The sequence below is a fragment of the Monodelphis domestica genome, chromosome 5 (assembly GCF_027887165.1).
Source record: "Monodelphis domestica isolate mMonDom1 chromosome 5, mMonDom1.pri, whole genome shotgun sequence".
Classification (NCBI taxonomy): domain Eukaryota; kingdom Metazoa; phylum Chordata; class Mammalia; order Didelphimorphia; family Didelphidae; genus Monodelphis; species Monodelphis domestica.
This window is the reverse complement of record NC_077231.1, coordinates 228,066,058-228,088,083: the sequence shown is the minus strand read 5'-3', so window position 1 is coordinate 228,088,083 and position 22,026 is coordinate 228,066,058. Positions and strand designations below refer to the sequence as shown.

Below are 22,026 nucleotides of genomic sequence, written 5' to 3'. Positions count from 1 at the left end.
ATGTGGCAGTTGTAATGTTTTAATGCCGTGGCATCTTAGGCACATCCAATTTCTCCATAGACCTTAATCTTATATGTTTGACATCTTTATGTAACTGGAGCTCTCAGGACATCAGGGTCTTCACTCCCGAAAAACACCAAATGTTTGTCTTTCCCTGGCTGACCATACTAGGGAAAGTCCAGGTAGGCATGGGGAAACAGACTTTTAATCCAGATAAGGGAGCAGAAAGGGGAAATGTTTGGAATTAGATAGGGTCCAGTCCTTATATTGCTATTTCAAAAGGCAGAAGTTCCCAATACATTTAGGCTTATATTTCATTCTATCAGAAATCAGATTTTTTACACCTGGAAAGAACCGCTAAGGCAACCTTTTCACTTAACAGATGAGGAAACTGTCTCAGGCAAAAGACAATTTCCCTAGGCTTCCATGGTCAGTTACTCTCAAAGCCAGCACTAAAAGCCATGTCTCTTGAATTCACAGGTCTTTCCATTTTTAGGATCTCTTTTCCCCTTTTCCACAATAATAAGGAAACAATGGCTAAGAGTCATGAGCAGCAGTTAGGAGAAAAAAATACTGACAGGATTATAATTATGCCACCAGGTTATACCACACTGAACAGGCAAAGGTATTTTTGGGCACTGGATTGCAAAGGGATCCAGGGAGGAGTTTTGCTTTTTTAGTATTTAGGGTGTCTGAGAAACAAGAGCAATATTCGTGATGTAGAGGTGATGAGCATTCTGCCCCAAGGATAATGATTTTCACATATCCCTTCTCTGCCTATAAAATAGTTTAGCATCAAATTCCTCATACTCCCACCACATATCTGAACAACCAAGTGAATAAAGTCTAAAATAATGAACCTCAGCCTCTGCCCCCTTCTCTAACAGCTGGCCAGATGTGGACATGGAGTCCACAAAAGCTGCCCTAGCTGAAAAGTTCCCTGAGATTAAAGTTACCAGGCCCTTGGTCCATGAAGTAGAGACTCTCCTGTTTTGGATTGTGAAATCACCCCACCACCTATGGAGAGTGAATAAGGTACCACTTGTCTGTGTCCCAGTTTTCATTAAAGTCTTTCCTGATCATATGTATGCTTTCTGGAAGCCTGTCCTGTCTTCATCTATATTTCTTCCCCTTCCCCCAGTGAAGCATGGAGTCAGGGGAGCTGCGGGGGCCAAAGCTCTTTACTGCTAAGGGAGGACTTTAAATTATTCACTTAAATAAAAATGAGGGAGAAGAGGATGGAGGATGACCTGTTCCCCCTACCCAGGCCCTGATCCCTCTGTCCATCAGTCCCTCAGTCTTGTCTCTCCGTCCAGCACCCTACACCGGCATAGGCATCTCGTTATACTCATCCACGCCCTCCCTCTCATCGAACACCGGCTCGGCCTCATTAGCATCCAGCTGTGGAAAAGAGAAATTGAGGTCAGAGGAAGGAAGGAATGTTTCAAAGTAGAAATTTTTCCACAATTCAGTTGTGAAGGGACATGGGAAGTACAGTTAGGCTGGAGGCTTGACAGGAGATGAGTCTTGTGGAAAGGTCAGGGGAAACAGGAACAGAGCCTGGGGGGTGGGCCTTACACATTTCATCTCTCGCTCAGTGAAGATTCGTGTGAGCAGAACCATCCGAAGTGGCACTGTGAGGATGAGGATGAAAGGGAAGGCAAGAGAGGCAGCTGTGGACATGACAGCCCAGAGCAGGGCCAGGCACAGGAGCTGCAAGGCTGTGAACAGGTGCATCCGAAGGGTTCGAACCTGCACAGAACAGACAAGGTTGAGCAGACTAATAACCCAAGTCTCCCTGTGTGCAAAGCCAGTCTCTTCTACTCTTCTAGGGTGCTGGACAAGCCTGGACCACTGGGGAACCAAAGCCGGATAGGGACTGGATACCAGCTGATAATGGCTGATATGGAGAAAGGGCAAGAGACTGGCTTTACTTAACATCAAAATGGTGGAGGGGTGGCTGGAAAAGCCGAGATGAAAGAGACCTAGGTACAAATGGAGCCAAGAATAAGGGAAGGGGGTCCCACCTTTTTGACATAGGTGACATCAGGGTGATGCTTGGGTGGCATAAGCAGCAAGTGAAGCCGTTCATAGAACTGGATGCCATTTAGGGAGGTCACACCCATATACAAGAAGATCCCAAAGAGTACAGCCAAGGGGATCTGACGCAGCAGGTCCCCAATCACTAGGGAGAGGCCTTTAGGGGAAGAAAAAAGGAGAAGTAAAGGGAAAGGACTCACCCCAGCCTCTCATCCTGGGAAGGTGCTGAGTCTCAGGGAGCTAAAGCCACGAAAAGAGACACATACCCACAAGTACAGCTACTAGGAGCCCTGTCACCCTCTGCTCCTTGACTTCCTGGATCTTGGGCTTGTCCCCTGGTGCCACAGCTTTGCTCATGACAGTAAGTGCATTGGCATGTGTGACAGAACGGACAGTAGCAGCAGCCAGCCAGGGCAGGCCGAAGAGGGCACAGAGACCTCCCATGGCCACAATCAGCAGCAGGTCCAGGTGAAAGCCAGAGCCTTTCTTCAGCATTCGCTCTTTCTTAGAGATGATCAGCCTAGAGGAAGGGGAAGAGAAGGTCCACTTATTACTTATTGCTTTCCTTACATATGGGAGGGGAGCTGGGTCCTAGATCCTGGCTACCCAGCATCTTTATTTCTCCTTCTACCCGTCTAATCATCCACCCTGGCTCATTCTTCCTTTGAAATATCTTGAAAGCCTATTCTTCCTGTTTTTATTCAGGCCAGGCTACTCACAATAGTCTCCTAATTGATTTCCTTGCTCCATTTTTGTTATTCTAATATATCATCTACAATGCTGCCATGTTAAATGAATGTAAGTGCAGGCGGGTCATTTATCTGCTCTGTCTCAATTTCTGCACCTGTAAAATGGAGGAGGATTGGGCTAGATCATTTTTAATGTTCTTTCTGGCTGCTTCCTTGACATTCTGGACAGTACCATATCACAGCCTCTACACCAAAACCTTCAGTGATTCCCCAATGCCAGTTCGAAGTCATTGGGTTGGTAATCAGGGGCTTCCATAATTTAGTTTCAATTTAATTATTAAACCTTATCTCCTAACCTTTGTGGTTGCTGCTCCATCAAGCTCTATCCCTAGTTGTTCAGGTCCATCCTCCCCTATGAATTCCCCAAATACAGACTTACGTTGTGATCTGAGTCTCCATGAAGATGAGGATGAAGACAAGGATGGCTGGCAGAAAACTTGCGATCATCATCCAGACTGGGAAGTCCCCATTTCTGCCCAGAGGATGGATTACCCAGCCTCGATTTTGAGAGTCTGTCACTGAGAACCCTTTAGGCACACTCAGCTTCTGCAAAGGCAGGGGTTGGGGCTGTGAGCAGTGTGGAAGAGATTGAAAAACAGCAAGAGTCTGCTGTGCTTAAGAAAAATGAGCACCAGGCAGAAATCAGCTTTAACAGAAATAGGGTGCATGGAAGTCACAGGGAAAGGGGAATTACAGAGCTCTTAAAGATCCCAGAGATAAGGAAAATGACTGTCATAACCCTTTTAGTGGTGGGTTTGGATGTATGCCCATCCATCTCCCCTCTCACCTGGGTGTAGGTGTCTTCAATACTGTAATCCACCAGCACCATGATGAGAATTGCAATGGGAACCCCAAAGTCTCCAATCACTCTTCGGATCTGCATGGGAAAGAGTACAGGTTCAGAAAACATTAAAAGTCTCTTCCGCTTAATGGAAAAAGGCAATCTTAGAGGTGACAATATTAATTTCTTGGACTTTTCCCCACCACATCTCCCAACCCACAGCCACATACCCTCCCAGGGAAGAATCTGCTGTTCTTGAACTTTCGAAGGAAAAAGGCAATGAAAAAGGTCCCAGCCATGAGCACTAGAGACAGCAGAGCTGTATTGGGCTGGGGCTGTGGTTTCTGTCCTGCTTTCGCACTAGTTGCACTCCCATTTCTCAGTACCACCATTACTTCTGTCCATGTTTTATTCTCAACTTCTGACTCAGAGCCATTGGAGACAGTGCAACCATGGAGTGGGTGTTCTTGGAAGATCTGGATAGATGGAAGAGGGAAAAACTTAATCAAGGACCCAATCTTTGTTTACTGAATACTTTCCCCCCTTCCCTCCAGGAATGAACAGTTTGGTTAGAGATAACACAAAGAAAACAATCAAAGTGGAGGACAGGTTGTGAACCGCAAGTAAATGGCAAAGGCAGTTAAGCACTCCTGAAGGTCAAGGGAAGAAATAAGTATGAATCAAAGTGATTCAAAAATTTCATGGAAGAAATGAGACTTAAAACATCCAATTCAAAATTAAGAAGTGCTTACTAGATTTAGACCACTGGGGTTAGGAGAACTTGGGACACCACAGATAACATAGTTCTCCCCTGTTACTGAGAGTTTACTGACAAGTGGGAAAAATAGGATATATGTCCAAACTAGAATACAAATGAGATCATTTTTCGTGCATAAAGAATATAGAAAGTATTGGAAAAATTAAGACAGAGATCATTTCTGGCTGGGGCAGGAGTCTAAAATCAGAAGTTTTCTGAAAGTCACATGAGCTGGGCCCTGAAGGAGGGAGGACTGAAGAAAGGAAAATTCCCAAACACGGGGTTCGATGGGTTTAAGGTTTCTGGAACTTCCCTTTAGGTCTGCCAAATGTCAACATTTCCCTCTAGTTTGCACAGCACCTATTCTGTCTTCTGTCTGTGCTTCCTTCCCCACCCAGCCTTAATAATCAGTCATTTCATCCTTGTTCTCTGCTTTTCTATTGTGCCTGCCTGCCTGCCTAAGCAGTGCTCCACCCTCCCCACCCCCCACCCCAATCACCCCCAACACCTGCCTTTTCTGTTCCTACTCCTAATGTGCTGACTTGATCTACAAGGAATTTGTGCAGTCTGAAGAGGTCCTCACGATGCACAGCCATTCAAAGCTGATTTCCTTTCCCATTAACACAGCCTGTTCAGAGCAGACTTGTGTCCTACCCGATGTTCTGTGGCAGAAAGTGTGGAGGCTATCGCTGAATCCACTGTCATTCTGGACCTCTGCCCTTGGCTGCTTCTCCCTGTTTGCCTCTTTCCCCTCTTGCAGTTCTGTGCTCAGGCTATGTTCCCACCCCCCTTCTCTCTTTACACTATCATTTGACAACCCTCTATGCTATCATCCCTTTAATTATTCCCTCTCTCCTGACACTTCCCAGATCTGTGCCTAGTCCCAGTTTCTCCCCTACGCTCCCGAACTCTATTTCCAGTTGCTCATTGTACATATCCACTCAGAAGTCTTGCCATGCCCTCAAAGTCTCCAAAACCAAACTCCTTCTTGTCCCACTCACAGGTCCCAGGTGCTTCTTCCCTCGCCTACATTGAGTTAAGTACCAAGCCCAGATGATTGTCACTGCAGTCTCTCTCCCAAACACCCCTCTTATGCATATCCACCAGCCAGGTTCAGGGCTCCCGGCCTTGATCAGAACTTTGACTTGTCTCTGACACCGGTCTCTCGGGTCTCTCATCTGCCTTTCACATGTGCCAATGTGAGCTTCCTCTTGCACAGGCCTGACCACTGCCCTTGCCCCTCCTGGTCCTAAGTATGGCACCCATTTCCAAAGACACAGGGGGTGGGAAGAACTCTGTGGGCAGCCAGCCCCTTCCCACTCACCAGTCCAGGAGAAGAGAGCTGCTCACCTTGATCAGCTTGTAGAAGGTCTCATAGATGAAAATGAGGGAGATGAGGAAGGCAAAGATCTCCTGGGTGAAGCGGGAGACGAATCGGACCAGGAAGCTGCCCTCCAGTGCCACCATCAGCAGAGCGAGGAGCACGAGCCAAAAGCCGATCCACACGCGGCCCACCAGGTACTCCAGGCCATTGGAGTTACAGAACTGGGCAGGGGAGAAGGGAAGGTTCAAGGTTGAGGGAGCTGTTGGGGAGAGCGCACCTCCTGGTCCTGCGAAGTCAGTGTTAACCCCCTTCCCAGCACTTTGCAGAAGAGGAACCTGAGGCTCAGGGACATTAAGTGACTTGTCCAGGGTTACACAGCTCTAAAGCTCTGAGGCAGAATTCCAATCCAGGCCTTCCTCCTTCCAAATTCAACCTTCTTATCCATTATGTCACAGCAGGAAAGTAATGGGTACCTCAGGGTGAACTTTCACACCCCTGCCAGCACCCTGGACAGCCCACAATCAGCCTTACCGAGAAGAATGCTTCCTCAAAGACCAGCAGGGGCCCAGAAAAGCCAATGATGAGCAAGGGCTGGGCACCCAGCAGGCAGAAGATCAACCCCTGGAGAGCCGTGGATATGATCAGTTCCGATACCCCAATGAGACCATCCGTCTTTTCTCCTGAGAGGAAAGAGATGATGCAGGTGCCGAGGATCCAGGGATCCCTGCCCCATCCCGGCATGACCAAGCCTAGGGATTCTACTCTCTCCGCCCCTTTGCACCACTCCCTTCACTCCCCAACTTACCCAGCAACCCCCCAAAGGTGATAGCAGGGGACAGGGCAGCAAAGTAGATGAAGATGACAGCAGCCAAGCACTGAGGATCCAACGCATCTCGAAAGTCACTCAGGTAGTGAGGATAACGGCGCCGCACATCCCGAATCAGTCCCCCGAAGGGCCGGCCCGTGCGTCGAAGGGGGTCATCATCATCATCTGCTCCCCCTGCTGCCTCTGCCATCTGTAGGAGCGCTGCAGCCCCGGACTCCATCAGGGACAACCCCCGGACCCTTGCCAGTCACCCACAAATTCTCTACCCTGGTGCCCAAACCTTTAAATCCTAGAGAACCTGAGTCACTCCTCTCCCTGCTCGCTGTGCCTTCTGAGGATCCCCCTTGTGAAATATACCCCAATACCTGCATTAGAACTCTACCCTCACCTCAGTCTGCACCCTAGTTGTGTCTCCCCACTTTTCAGAAACTCTGGCCAGCTGGCCACATCCTTCTGCCCACTCAAAGTCCTCCTCGAGCATTTCTCCCGCCTCCCCTCCACGCCAGGCCCGTACCCTTGTCCTGAGGGGATTTTGGCTCCAGCCCTGCACCCGTGGGCAGCAGCCGACCCTTCTCCTCCCGCTTCTTGAGCATCTGCCGCTGGAAGTGAGCGACAGACCGGAGGAGCTCCTCGCCCTGCACCTCTGATGGCGGCAGCACCACACTGCAGTCCAAGAAGGCATTGATGGCCGTCAGCAGATCCTCCCTCTCATCCGCCAGGTAGGCCGCCTCGTGGAATTGCTGCCAGATGGGGAGGGCACGGGCACAGATCAGCATGAGGGGGAGAGAGGACCAGAGACCTTGCTTAGCCAGCTTTGCGCGTGGCTGAGTTATCTGGGAGAAAGGAAGGGGCCAGCCCCCCTGGAGTGCGGCTCCTGCTCGCTGGCTGGCCAGGGTGACAGAACCAGCATTGGCTAAGGGGCCTCTCTGGGGCAGACTGTGTGGGGGCTGACCTTGTCAGACATGAGGGTGGAGATAGAACGGCCAATCTCGTGGTAATCCATGTTGGCACTGCTTGGACCCAGCAGCAGGAAGAGGAAGCGCACAGGCACAGGCACCTCGAGGACAGCGTCCAGCTCCGCTGCCTCTCGAAGCCTCACAAAGGCCATGGTGGGGCGGGAAAGGAACTCTACGCAGCCTGGTGGGGACAGTGGGGTGTCAGACTCACGAGGTCCAAAGACCTCCGTTACCGTGGGAGGGAGAGGGTGGGAAGGGACCCAGGATCTCCGGGAGAACGTGAGAAGTCCCCAGATGTAGGGACGGTTCCTCTCATGCCCATGGGGCACACACAGATCTTAACCTAATCAAGGACCCCAATTTGGAGGCGGCGAGTACTATCATTTTTATTTCACAAAGGAAGAAACTAATGTGCAGAGCGGTCCAGCGGTTCACTGAGCACATCTGGACTCCTAGGCCCCAAGTCCCGTGCTCGCTGTGTGGCTGCCTGGGGAGAGGGAGGCACTTAGTAGGTCCTGGGAAAAGGGAGTCTTCGAGGACAAATAAGGGCAAGAAAGGAGAAAGAGAGGTCCAAAGGAGAATCTCCAGGAAGGACAGGTCTGCCTGGAATGGAGAGTGAAAGGGGATGCTCCACAGGATGCAGAGACAAAGCCTGGTACCAGGAGCTGCATCTGGTCTAAGCTGGTCTAAGAAGAACATGGGAGTTAAGGGAAGGAGAAGAGGGCACAGAGGGACCTCCAAACAGCCTCAAGCTATCCACTGTACCTAAACTACATCCTCCCCCAAACCCAGCCTGAACCCCTCATACCAACGAGCACCACAGTGGCCTCCGCATTCTCAGGAATTTTTTCTAGCAGCTTCAGCTCATGCTTGGACTTGGATCGAGTAATGCCTGCAGGAGGGGCGGCAGGAGGCAGCTCCCGCTGGGGTGGAAGGAGAAAGAGAGGGACATACAGCTTAGTATCTCCCTCCCTGCCAAAACCCACTCTTTCCCCTTGATCTACAATTAAAGCACTTTTTATTTTTATTTTCTTCCAAAGCATTCTCACAGTTCTCCTGAGAGGAAAACATGTCTCCATCGGATGGTTGTTAGTATCGTTAATAGCTAAAATAATTCCCAACAAATTCTCGTGTCTTTCCCCTAACATTTACTAGATGTGTGATGATGGGTGAGTCATTTAACTTTTCTGTGCCTCAATTTCTTCATCTGGAAAATAGGGATGATCCTAACCCATTCTTCTCAGGGTTGTCAGAATCAAATGCGGTCTACATGTGTGAAGTGCTCTGCAAATGTTAAAAGTGCCATCTAAATGCTAGCTATTATTATTGTTACTATTATAATGCAGGTCTCCCACATCCTTTCTTCTTCCCTCCTCTCACTGATGCCAACTTCAGTCTTCCTTCCTCACCTCTTTCTCTACTTCTAGCCGGGTCTCAGGAACTCCTCCAATCAGGGGCTCAGTGACGTGGGGGTCACTTTCGGTCCCTTGAACATGGTGATGTCCAAGCAGGGACCCGAGGGAGCCAGCAGAGATGTTTCGAGGAAAGGAGAAATCTTTTTCATCACTCGGATGGCTGATGGGGAGAGAAGTAACAGATGAGGAGGCCTAGGAGGCTGTGGAGGCGGAAGGATGAAGGGGAGGGAGGAGTGGGGGAGCCTCGGCAAGGCTGACCACCGAAGGGAATATTTCTCGCTGTGTAGACTGCCCTGTGGATCCTTGGGTTTTAGTGGAATGTCCCAATAGTGTTCACTGGTGAGAAGAATGGATTTCTTTGGGGTGGGAACAAGGATTAGAATGAACCTCAATGGAGAAGGGTGAGGGAAGGAGTCCCTTTAGGCCTTGGGGTTGGTGGAAGAATTTTATCTCAGGAGAACCACTTACCTGTGTTTCAGCAGCAGGGCCCGAAGCACATTTGCTCGGTCCTCCGCCTTGATCTGGTCAGAGATGACCATTTGTTCTACCACCTGGTGTGCTACCCCTGGCAGAGTCTGCTGATCCAGGTCGAGGAGTACAGCCCCTGGAAGGATGCAAAAGGGAAGATGGCGAGAAGGGAACTGTAAACACACCTCCTCTGGGTTGGTGGCCAAGAGGAGAGGCAGGAGCACACAGAAACTGTGGGGACCCCAGGGGGAAGTTCCAAGGCTGAGCCTGGCTCCTAGGGCCAGGGGACGATGGTCATGGAGAAGGGAAGAAGTCTCTAAGTAAGCAAACAGCTAGTGTGCTTTAGTGAAAAGTCTTTGGGCTAGGAGGCTGGAAATTTAGGTTCTAAGGTTCTAGGCCTACTCTCAATAAGCCTTATGCTGCAGCCCATGTCTACGAGTTGTTACAAGATTGCCCAGGATCAGAAGGTAGAATCTTGGTGTTGGCAAAGACCTTCGTTAAAGGTCATCTTATCCAACCTCCTAAATCCAGGAAGAAACCCCTATGACTGTCAGTCTGTGATAGTCCTTGATAGAGCATTACAGGAGTTGAGCAGCTCACTACTTGGCGAGTCCCACAGTCCTCCGGTGCTTCCTTATAGCATCTACCTATTCATTCTAGAACTATCCAGAATAAATCTGTGCCCTACAGACAGGTGTTCAAATATCTGAAGATAGATTTCACACATCAGTTTTCCAGGTAACACACTCCCAGTTCCTTGACCTGACTCTCGTATATCTATTTCCAGAACTGGTCCTGGGCATATATTTTCATAAGATTCAAGTCTTAAAAGTTTAAAAAACCCCATAAACACAAAAACGTATCATAACCTTATTGCAAACAATAAGACTTGACACAAATATTTGGTCATCCTAAAACAACACAAAAAGGAATACAGAAAGCTTCATAGAGGTCACTTACCTAGCAGCTCCACTATCCCCATTCTAGTTAGCTAAGAATCAGAAGCAGACCCCAGAAATCAAAACTGTGCTGAAATTTGGATCCTTTACTAAAGGAGAAGCCCTCCAACCCTCACTTTCAGCCCACTTTTCTTTTGTCGTTTTTCTCTCTATTACCATTGTATACTTGTTCTGCTTGCTTCACTGCACACAAGTCTCCCAGTACTCCCTGAAACTTTCCACTTAATTTAAGGTCCAATAATATTCGATTATATTCACATGTTAAAATTTATTTATTCCCAATAGAATGCCCCCTTAGTTTCCATCTTTGGACTTCCACAAAAAGAGCTGCTATAAATTTCTTCATTTACATAAGTCCTTTCCCTCTTTGATTCCTTTGGAGGTATAGGCCTATGGGTGGTTTAGCTGGGTCAAAGATTATGCACAGCATAGCAAATTTTGGGGCATAGTTCCAAACTGATTTTCAGAATGGCAAGATCAATTCACAATTCTACCAACTGTGGGTGTATAGTTACAGTATAGAGTATATTAGTGTACCTGTTTTCCCCAAACTGTTCATTTTCTATTGTCAGCACTACCAGTCAGATTCACATAAAGTAGAACCTCAAATTTGTATTTTCCTAATTATTAATAACCCAGGATGTCTTTCTTTCAAACATGCTTGGTGATATCCTCAGACGATTTTATCTATTGGGGAATGACTTAGCCTTTTACAGCTCTTTATAGATATGAGACCTTTGTCTGAGAAGCCCACCCACTCAAAGATTTTTTCCCAGTTTCCTGTTTCACTTCTAAATTTACCTCCATTAGACTTTTGTTTCTGCCAAAACTTTAAAATGTTTAAAAACTGTAAAATCAAAATTTGTTTAGTTATAAACTCTTCCTTATCCATAGATCAGGAAGATAATTTCTCTCTTACTCCTCTAATTCATGATGTGACCGTATACATTTAGGTCATCCATTTGGAATTTGCCTTGGTATTTGGGGTCAGGTGTTAGTCTAAGCCTTATTTCTTCCAGACTTATAGGGAGACCTTCCCCCAGTACTGGATTGGGTTAATTATAAATATTCTCTGTTTACTTCCATTCTATTCTACCGATCAACTCTTTAACGGCTTTGTAATAGTTGGAGGCCCAACTTCTTCCTCCCTGTTTTGCCTTTAAATTCTTTACCTTTCTTTTTGTTTCCCCATATACTTCTGAAAAATATTCTTTTGCCTATTTTATTGGCACAGCACTGAAGGAGTATTATAATTTATTATATTGTCTTGACCTACTTATGAACAACTGCTATTTCTCAAATTATTTAGATCTTATTTCTATGAAGTGTTTTATAGTTAGATTTATATTGTTACTTCTAGTCTTAGTAGATAGACTCCCAATATTTTATTACTTCTGTAGTTATTCTGACTGAATTTTTCTTTTCTAACTCTTCCTGTTGGGTTTTGTTAGTTTGGTGGAATACTGAAAATTTATGCAGATTTATTTATATATCCTGCAATTTTCCCAAGGTTATTGTCTCATTTTTTTAGTTGCCTCTCTAGGGTTCTCTTATCTGTTTAATTTGCATGTATCTTAACATGCTTAGTCACCTGGCTCCCAGGCCCAAAGCAGATTAGAAACAGCAAATTAGAAAGTGGGCTCACTGCTAGAAGCCAGCTCCCTGACAGCAGCAAGGGCAGCCAACAAGCCAAAAGTCCAGAAGTCATTTAGTGTAGTAGAGGGCTAAGCAGTACCAGATTATAACCCAGAATTACAGCAAATGCTCAGAATGATGACTGCATTATCATGAAAATGTTAAATTCTGTTTGGTATCCTCCATTTAAGAAGGCAGGGAGGGGAGTACTCCAGTTTAGAAAAAAACCTCCATGAAAATGGTTAAAACCAGCTTTGATGCTTCAAGTCACAAAGCTTCATTTATCTAGAAACTTCACTGATACAGAACAGCCTGTTCCCACGACAGCTTCTGACAGATAAGTGGAGTGTAACTGTAGCATTAGTATTCTATGCCCAGAACCAACCAAAGAAGAATACATGAAAAACAGAAAAACCTGTAGTTGGGAAATGAGGGGTCGTTGACTTCACAATACAGATATCACAACACGACTGAGATGTCTCAGGCCAGCCTGGCATATAGAACTAAGTTATCTGATGGCATTTTGCAATCTGGATGACATCACCAAAAGTTAGCCACTTGGTGTGAGTATGTGTGGCAGGGAATACAGAGTACAAAGATTGGAAGGACGGATCATGGATGGCCCAATGGGCCAGCAGTACCCCAGCCCACCTGTGAGAAGTGGGCTGGAGAACCTGGAGAGACAGCGAGGAGGTTACCGTGAGCCAGGGTTCTCCGCAGCTCCAAAAGGCTTCGGAAGGAAAGTGAGGCAACGTGGGGCTTCCCCCATCGGTCGGTCTCCTCCTCTACGTCCTCCTCAAACTTGATCCAGCGAGCCGTCTCCCTCCACTGAGGCTCCTGGTTTTTATCCAGCAGGAGCTCATTCAGCTCCACAAACACCTGGGAAGGTGAAGAGGTTTGGGCATCCAGCAAGCGCTGGTGGTGAGAGGGGGACTGTGTTCTGGCTTAATTTGGGGGTGAGAATGGAATAATTCAGTGGTCTGGGCTGGAGGCAGGCTGCTCTGATGACCTTTGGACGGGAGTATGGGCAGGAGAAAGAACACTGGGTTGAGAAGCCAGTGCCCCATTGTCACTAAGTGGGCATGCTCTTGTCCAGGCAGAGGATGAAAGATGCTGCCTGCCTGCCTTACCACACTAAGGGGAGAGGACTGAGGGAGCACAAAGGCAGCGATGCTTTGAAAAATTAAATGGTGAAGAAAAGAGGAAGGTACAAAGATCAGAGGGGTTACCTCATGAGGCTGGTGGGGAGGCCGGGGCCGGGCACGTGGAGTAGGACCCGGCTCTCTTCCCTCTCTGCCACCCTGTACAGGTCCCTTGGCATTCTTCCTCACTAAATGACGCCGCACACCAGGGACATCTTCAAACCGGTGACCTGCAGGGGATGGAGGTTGGGGGGATGAGTGTAGAAGCACAAGGTGTGTCTATGGGGGTGGGGGGACCCCACTTGAAGGTTCAAGGATAAGAAAAAAGATGGATCATTCCACTCCTTCCTCCATCCACCCAACTCTGGACCCCAGTCCTTTATTTCTTAGTGGCTGCCTCCCTGTTCTATCTCTGAAGCTCTCCTATGACCAACCCATTAGAGCTCTCACTCTTCATGAGATCCAGGTCAGCCGTGCCGAGGGTCTGGGCTTCACTCTCATCCGTAGGCACACGGGGAAGCATTGCCTGCTCAACCCCTGTCATGCTCCCGATTCTCCGCCGCTCCTGCAGATTGTAACTTCGGTGCCCAGGTTGGGGCTTGGCGAGGGGGCGACCTGAGGCTCCCCCATCGTCTCCCCCCATGGCACCTCCAGGTGCCTCTTCTGCTGGAGCCCTGGGACAAATAAGCAGAGCGTGAGCAACCCTTCTACCCTCAGTGCCACCATACTCAGGACTTGAACAAAGGATATAGAGAGTTAACAAGGAACAGGACGGGTTTGTGGTGCTTCCAGCCCTTGTGGACAGGTCAGTTTCTACCGGCACCAGCCTCTAGATCCCCAAAGCATGGCAAGGGGTCAGAGCAGCCCTGGTTGTTTGTAGAGAGACTCACCAATCCAAGTGTTATGCAGGGACCCCCTTCTCCATCCCAGACTCCAATCTGGTCCTACTCTACCTGTCTCAAGCTTTCCTCTGTGGCTAATTCTAAATGGGACCCTTGTTCCTATAATTACGGCTTTGCTTATGTTGTTTCCTTTTCCTGAAGACCCTTCCCTTCCCTTTTTGCTAAGGTACTCTTGTGTGTGTTATGTGCCTTTTCTTTTATATTTCTTTTTGGGGGGACACAATAAATTTTTATTTATTTTCAATTTTCAGATTTTGGGCAAGGTATGCTTAAAGACCTAGCTAATAGTTAATAGCAAACATTTATGTAGTACTTTAAGGTTTGCAAAGCCCCTTTAGATATCTCATTTGATCCTCACAACAGCCCTGGGAGATAGGAAGACTGAGGCAAAGAGGGGCTATATGATTTATATAGTCAAATTTGCATGTCACACAGCTAGTAAAAGTATTTGAACTTAAAGTCTTAGACCTCCTCAGTGAGGCCTTCTCTGCTCATTTAAGCCATCCCAACCCAGCCCCCAACATGCACACTTCTCCCTTCTCCATATTCCATGACTTTCTAGTCCATAGCACAAAGCACAGTTATTAGGCAGTGAGGTGCAGGCCAAGCACTACACATGGAGGCAGGGAGTCCTGGGTTCAAGTGTGACCTCAGTCACCTACTAGCTGTGTAAACCTGGCTAACCATTGAACTTTTCCTGGCCTCAGTTCCCTTAACTATAAAATGGGGATAATAATAGCACCTGCCTCACAGGGTTGTTGTAGAGAATCAAGATAATGTGTGTAAAGTACTTTGCAAATTTTAAAGAAATAAACTCCTCCAATTTCTCTTTTGAGGAGACCTATAACAATCGCCTACTTCCTTGTTTTGGATATCACAAAAACAAAACAAAAGCAAAAACTGGAATCATCTAAACCACTTCTGGTCAGTTTGTTCCACATATAATAAATAAGATTTTCCACTACCTATGTGCTTCCTATTTCGCATTAGTCATTGCTGAGCCTGGCGGCAGGGACATGAGTGAGTCATATGGGGCTCCCTGCTGTACCCTGAGTTTGAACCAGTTTCCTCTAACCACACAGGGCCCTCAGTAGTTATGCCCTCAGCTTTGCCCACAAAGATGGTCCTGTCATCCCTGCTCTCCGTGTCTACACTAAACCCTCTAGAATCTATGCCAAGCCCTAGCCCCAGGCCTTTAGGACTTCTGGCTGGAGGTGGCTTAAGTGAATGAGTATCCACCTCCTCCATCCTATCTCCAGCCTGTCCTCCATCAGAGACCATTTCCCCCTCTGCCCTACTGCCGGGTCACCCCACTCCCATCTCTTTCTCCAGACACTGTAATTAAAGCCATATTACCGCTGCGTCTAGGAAGGACAGGTCAAGTGACTGCCCTGCGGATTATTTCACCATCCCTAGTGGTGTTGAGAAGTCAGAGAGCACTAAGGCCTACCTATCTCTTAACTGGTCTAGGGTCCATTCTCTTTTTCTTTGCTGTTAACTATTTCCCAATTACTTTTAACGTGGTTCCTGCCCACCGGGGCGGGCGGCTTTGAGTTCGCTGCCCCTGCCTCAGACCCAAACTCCTCTCTCCTGGACACCTGTTCCATGTGATTTAGAGTATAAGCTCCTAGAAGGCACACTCTCGCCTTTATTTCCAGTGCTTAGCCCCCAGTAAGAGCTTTAACGTGTCTTTTAAATTCTCTCATAGTGAACAGGCAGAAAACAAGCCATTTATGAAATTAAATTAAAAAAATTTAAAAGCTCATCAATTCCTTACAAGAAGCCCTTCTTGATTGTCTCAGCACCGATTCCCCCATGCAAACACACTGCAGATGTTACAAAATACGGACAAGGCAGAAACCCTCCCAGGTTGATTTGTTTACGGTGTAGTAGAGGAGATTTTAGAAAGAGACAAATCCTTAAATACAAGGTACAACATCAATTCAATACAACTAAACAACTATTTGAAAAGTATATACCAGGCACCATGGTGGAAAAAATGAGTCACTGTCCTCAGTGAGTTTATAATCTGCTGAGATGTCATGGGGGAAAGAACAGAGCTGGACAAAATGTTCTGTCTGGGAAAATCTGGGGAGGGGAGAAACATTCTCCGCTTGGGGGAGGCAGACAGGAAGCTGGAGGTACAAAACAGGGCTGAGTCGAGAGGAGGGAGAGATCACCTCCGGATGGAGGCAGCAGAGGCTTCAGGAAAGAAATGATCTGAAGTAGCCCTTTAAGGAGGAGTACAGCAAAAGTTGGAGGACAGAAATGTGTGTGGGGAAGGGGGGAAACAGGGAAGTAGAGAGCCCCAGCTCAGTTTGGTTCAGAGAAGGTGTTTATGGATGCTTAAAGAGTCCATGAGGGTCCAGCGAGAAGGCTCAGAGGTCTGAGAGCTCCTGGGAGCTGTGTGACCCTGGCCAAGTCACTTCACCTCCATTGCCCAGCCCTTACCACTCTTCTACCCAGAAACCAATACAGGTAGTGATTCTAAGATGGGTTATTTAAAAAAGAAGAGCCAAAGGCATTTTAAAGGATAAGGCAGAAATCTGGGAGAATCGCATTCCTTTTTGTCCTAAGGTGATAGCCTTTCCTGGTTTTACAGGGGCTGGAATGTCCAAAACAGCTCCAGGCGGAATCGCTAATTAGAAGGTAAGTTGCCGCAGGGCAGATCTCTCCCCTCAGTCGCTAGCCCAGCCCTGAGATAGCACGTACCCGGGCTGGGCCCCCTTGGGGGCTTGGGGGCTCTCGGGGTGGTCGGGCTGCGGCGTGGGGGAAGGAACAGGTCCCTCAGGTTTTCTGTCGCCGCTGTCATCCTCCTGGAGAAAGAACTAAAAAGCAAACAAAAGTTGGAGATCTCCGACCCGCCGGCTCTCTGGCTCCTAGAGGCGGGGCTGGGGGCTCCCCTTACCTGGACAGAAGTAGGGGTGGAGCTTGGAGACAGCTGGGGAGCTGTTCGCCCGCTCTCCACCTCACTGACATCCTCCTCTTCCTCTCCCTCTTCAATAGTGGGGGTTTCTCCGGTGGGGGAAGCGCCGGGGCGTTTGCGCTGTTTTCGGCCGGGACCCTGGGCGTTCTTCCTGCGGCGTGCGTCGGGAGGCAGGTGGGTGGACAGCGGGTGGTGAATGTGGTGGGAAGACTGGCGGTGGTCTGGCAGGGGAAGGGAAAGTCCATTACAGAGGGCGGCACTCCGGGGGCTCTCCCGCCCCTCCCCCTCCCCGGCCTTCGCCCTTGTACCCCAGCTCCCGGGGGCCCTCTCCTCCTAAGCACTCTCCCCCGCGGGGGCGCCCCCCACCGGCCCTTCTCAGACCCCGCCCCCTCACACTCAAAGTCTTCCTCCCCATAGCTGCGGCCCGGCTCGTCCCCGCTGCGGGATCCTGCCTCTTGCAGAATCTCATCAAAGCGCTCCAGGCCCAAAGTGCGGTGCAGTTCGTCATCTTCTTGTTCGGCGAACGGAGGGCACCCAGGGCCCGCGTGGGGGCCTGAGCCCTCTGGCTCAGGCTGTGGAGGGTGGGGAGAAGAGGAGATGGAGCCTCAGGGGTCCCAGGTCTTCTCGGCCCTGAGGCCCTGCTCCTAGAGCCGCCTCCCCCCTCCGCTGGCCCCTCCGGGCCGGCACACCGCCCACAAGGGTGGTCATTCCGGAGGCTATGTGGAGAAATCACAGCTCGGACAGCAGGACTTTCCGCGGCCTGCCCGCGATCCCGATGCTCAAACGCACCCCTCGGGCGGTTCTCACCTCGGCTAGGCTCCGGGCTGAGCCCCACTAATAACTTCGGCAGCCCCCAAGGGGAGCTCACACCGAACCCTGGCTTGGTGCTGCACGCCCTGGGAGGGGACGTGCGCGCCGCATCCGACCCGGGGCGCCCCACATACCCCCACCCCCGCGGGTGCCGCCCCGTTCCCCCCCACCTGAGTCATCCTGCAGGAAGGAGCAGCAGCAGCAGCGGTGGTGGCGGTAGCAGCCAGCGGAGCTGCGGCGAGGGAAGGCTGTGCCGCCCTCCGGGAGCGAGCTGAGCCGGCAGCCGGAGCCGAACTAATCTGGCCACGAGTCTAACCCTGTCTCTGTCCCCTCAGGTGCCGGGCCAGTCCCCTGCTCTAGCTACCACCAAATATTTGCTCAGGAGCCTCAGGCCCTGAAGGGCATCAGAACCTCCAAGGGCGAGGGAGGGGTCCCCCCCACCTTGCCCGTGCCAGCTGGGCCAGGCAGTGACCCAGAAGGCGGGGGAGCGTAGGGCAGCCACTGTGGATACCCGAACAAGGTGGGAGTGTATTTAGGGGTGCCCATGCCCCGGGGAGGCCGGCACCTGCCCAGCTCTAACCCAACTCTCCCGCTCCCACGAAGCTCTCTGCACCTCCCCCATAACAAGCTGGGGCCGAGGGGAGCACGAAAAAGGGGATGGGGGACCAGGCAGACATGGGGGAGGGTGGAATGAGGGCAAGGGCGAGACAGAAAGGGGGAGGGAAGGGTGGGAAAAGGGAAAGGAGGGAGGGGGTTCGCGTGGACCCCTCGCACCTGAGGCCGCAGGAGGAAGTCCATGGCCGGCGGGGGGTGCAGTGAGGAGGGAGGGGGAAGGGGACCAGCCCGCGCACCTTCCTGGTCATGTGTCTGACGGGACCAAAGTGACCAATAACTGGGCTAAGGCATCAGGGCTCCGGGGTTAATGATTTCCCCCGGGAGAAAGAGGGGGGCCACGTGGGGAGAACAGCCACATGGAGAGGGGGCGGGGCCTTAAGACACGCCGGACCGAGGGCGGGGCGGATCTGCCGAAGCTACACCCTCCGAGTGGGGAGGGCTGGCCGCGGGATGCCACTTAGCAGCGGCAGAGTCCGGGAAAGGAAGGAGAGCCCCTTCGAGGGGGAAATACGAGTCTGAATTCTCCCCTCGTCCACTTCCCGGGACAGGCCCTCGCTCTACCGAAAAGGCGGCGAACCTCCTGCCACCTCCCGCCCTCCTCTCCGGGCCGCCAGCAACAAGCCCAAACCTTCTCCCCAGGCTCCCGCGGCCCCAACAACCCCCTCCAGCCCGAGCCACCCTAGAAGGGGCGTCGGCTCCCCCTCCCCCAAGGAGCCGCCCGAGGTTACAGGGCGGGGGTAGTCAGTACTCACTGTTCGGAAGGGGCCAGGCCCTGGGCCCGTGCCCAGGGTGGGACGTCTGGGAGTGCTGCTCATGGCCAAGGTGTTAGCCCTTCTCACTGTCCCTGCAACTCCCAGGACAACTTGAGGGCAGCATACCCTGCGGCATTAGGAAGCCGTCAGTGCCGAGAGGCGGAGAAACGCGGGCACAGGCGACCGCCCCGAGCCCAGAGATCCCCGTGTGCGCCTACTATGTGCGCAGCGCTCCGAGAGCCGCCGCGACAAGAGGAGGGGCCGGGGGCACCCCTGCCCTCACCCCCAAATGCACGCACACGGCGCTCTCTTTCAGGGTCAGCGGCCACTTTACAGGCAGCAGTGGATCCAGTGAAGAGGGGGGTCCCCCGAGGGAACAGGGAGACGCAGGACGGAAAGAAATGCAGCGACAGAACGAAGGAGCGCCCTTTCCAGGGCCCAAAACAAAGGGGGCTGGAGAAGAAAGGGTGAAGGCCGCTAAAAGCCACGTAACCAAGGCCAAGGGAGCAGGAAGGGAGACCAGAGGAGAACCAGGGGATCAAGCAGGGGGCTAAAGCTGCGGAGGCCAGATCGAGGCACGCAGGGGGCAAGAGAAGGAAGGAGAGACGGAGGCAGAGGCAAAGCCTGGTGGCCATAGTAACAGACGAGGTGAGAGGGCGACCGAGGCAGACAGCAGAGATGGAGCCAGAGAGCCTGTGCCGGAGAAGCGGGAGGGACAGAAACTTGGAGGGAGAGGAGATGAAAACGGAACTCTTTCCAGGAAGAGAACTGGCCAGAAAGGCAGAGGGGTCCCGCTCCAGGAACCGCCCCGCTCCCCTCACCCACACCCCCAGAAGCTGGGGAGGGGAGGGAAGTGGGGGCCCGGGGAGGAGGAGCTGAAGCCTAGCCTCAGAACTCACCCAGCAGGAGCAGAGGGAGGGAGGAAACTGGGCTGGCGGGGCTGAGTTTTATGCTGGGGGGGTGAGGGGCACGTGATAGGATTGGGAGGTCGGGGAGGAGGTCTCCCGCTGGCGCCCTCACCCTCCACAGGCTTTAGCTCCTTGGACACAGGGACCCTGGCTGATGGGAGGGGCCGAGTCTCCTCTCCCCGCTTCCCCTCCCGGGGAGGGAAAATCTGAGCTTTGGGGCTAGAACCTGCCCGTGACCGTGACTGGCCTGGAGGGAGGGGGCGGGCACGGCCTTAAAGTTCCGCGAAAAGCTAAAGAGTGGGTTCAGGGCCGGGGGAGTGCGGTTGGAGATGCAGGCATGTATCCATGCCTCAAATAACCGAGGATGGGGACGCTCCAGCCCCGAAGATTGGGGAAGGAGAGTCTGTGGGTTCTGGGGTGGATCGGTGTATAGACATTAGCGCAAGGGTAAAGAGCCGGTTAGTCCGTGGGAGCGGGCCAGCCCCTCGGGCTGAAAAGGTGTAAGTCTCAGGGTCAATTCTGGGAGCCTAGGGCTGAACATTCCTGGCCCTAACTTCAACTCAGCTGACCGTCTCCCCACCCCCATCCCCGGCCCGGCCCTTGGCCAGGGCACGTCCCTTGGAGGCTGCACCCCACTGCCCGTGGGGGGCTGGGGGAAGTCCCGAGTGAGGAAGAGTTGTGTGTGCTGAGGGGGGCGGGGAACCTCGGTCCAGAGTTTCTACAGGTGGTCCTACTCTTAATGCTCCCTACTTCTCCCGCGGAGTCTTCAATTTGCCCCCTTTGTGGCTCATCACCCCCTCCTCCTCCCTCCTACCCCCATCCCCCCAACTCTGGGCTGGAGCACAAAGCGGCCTCTGTCCCGAGCGTTCCGGGCCGATAATCCGGGGTGGGGGCACATTCCCCGGACCAGCCCCGACCGGCCCGGGGGGATTAAAATCTCTCCCCACTCCATGGTTGACGGGATTAGCCCGCACCCCGGGACCCCCTCTTCGGCTTTATTCCCTCCCCCCACAAACTGAATGCACACATTCCACACCCCACCACTGCCAGGTGGTAAGGCGGGGCAAGGGGGCAGCCGGACATCCCCAGAAGGGGTAGTAACCCTTCCCTCCTCACCCCAATTTCCTAAATCCGAGACATTTCTCTGGAGCCCCAAACTTCCAAGATCGAGTTCTCTATCCTTAGGGCTGGTCCTCACTCCACCCCGCCCTTCAGTTGCCCCTCCGGTTTGACCCTGTGTCCTGGACTGACCTGTCTCCCCCCACCCCATCTTCGGTCCCGCCTCTTAAGAGGCAGATGGAGGGGCGTCCCGGGGGGAGGGCCCAGGGAAGTCGAATCTGGGCAAGAGGGGTGGGGGACGGAAAGGACGAGGAGGGGTCGTGGAGGGAGCAGAGAGGGATGGAGGGGTAGATAGAGACTGGGGGAGGGGGACCCAGAGCTTCCAGCTCGGGCGCCAGGGTTTGGGGCAGGGGTCTGCTGAGCTCGGCTGGAGCCCGCGCCTGTCTGGAGGGCTCTTTTTGATAGCAGGAAGCACAGCACACCTATTTTGGGGAACCCCAAGAAATGGACCTGGGCCGGGCGTCTACACTTCCGACCAGTTTCCCCATCCCGCCTCCGCCCTGCCCGCCTCTCCATCCTTCTTCCTCCGGTTCTCCGCCTCTCAGCGCCCCCTTTACTCCCAATCCTCTGCGTTCTCGCCTCCACTTCGTGTCCCCGGGTCCCTTCCCTCCTTCCTTCTCTCTCTGCCTCTCCCTAACGCCCCAGGCCTCCCTCGCCTCCTTCCCCTCGACCCATTCCTCCCCCCCCAACTCCAACTCTCCCCCCTCCCCCTTCGCTTACCCGCTTGCTCCAAGCTTCGCTCCCCGGGGATCCCGAGGGTCTCACTCCCTTGCTGGGCGCCCGCGCGCGCTCCCGGCAGCTCCCCCTTGCCCACCCTGGGGCGCGCCCCCGCCTCTCCGAACTTCTCCCAACTCAACTTTCCCCCGCGCCGCAAGCAGGCCGGCCCCTTGCGTGCGCGCCCCCCTCCGTGCCGTGCGCGGCTCCGCCGGGGGTGTGTATGTG

The 22,026-nt window shown here is 51.9% G+C and overlaps 1 protein-coding gene across 5 annotated transcripts; it reads right to left on the bottom strand.

The window, feature by feature from the left end:
* Positions 1-1,163: 1,163 nt before the first annotated feature.
* Positions 1,164-22,023, bottom strand: SLC4A2 (solute carrier family 4 member 2). 5 transcript variants are annotated; one of them, XM_056799905.1, is made up of 24 exons: positions 21,805-21,961; positions 19,058-19,184; positions 18,465-18,557; positions 17,275-17,452; positions 16,863-17,101; positions 16,667-16,782; positions 13,503-13,726; positions 13,140-13,282; positions 12,609-12,789; positions 9,317-9,452; positions 8,843-9,008; positions 8,242-8,356; positions 7,430-7,614; positions 6,992-7,217; positions 6,457-6,678; positions 6,183-6,331; positions 5,678-5,872; positions 3,801-4,046; positions 3,577-3,666; positions 3,169-3,335; positions 2,307-2,560; positions 2,028-2,197; positions 1,579-1,752; positions 1,164-1,401 (listed from the first exon to the last, which is right to left on the bottom strand). In XM_056799905.1, exons 2-24 carry the CDS (start codon positions 19,118-19,120, stop codon positions 1,321-1,323), a joined length of 3,813 nt encoding a protein of 1,270 aa, XP_056655883.1. In that variant the 5' UTR covers positions 19,121-19,184; positions 21,805-21,961; the 3' UTR covers positions 1,164-1,320. The 5 variants fall into 5 exon arrangements, with proteins under 5 accessions (XP_056655883.1, XP_056655884.1, XP_016281732.1 ...); XM_056799906.1 differs by lacking the exon at positions 21,805-21,961 and adding an exon at positions 19,957-20,050; XM_016426246.2 differs by lacking the exon at positions 18,465-18,557 and having other exon boundaries at positions 21,805-22,023.
* Positions 22,024-22,026: the final 3 nt, after the last annotated feature.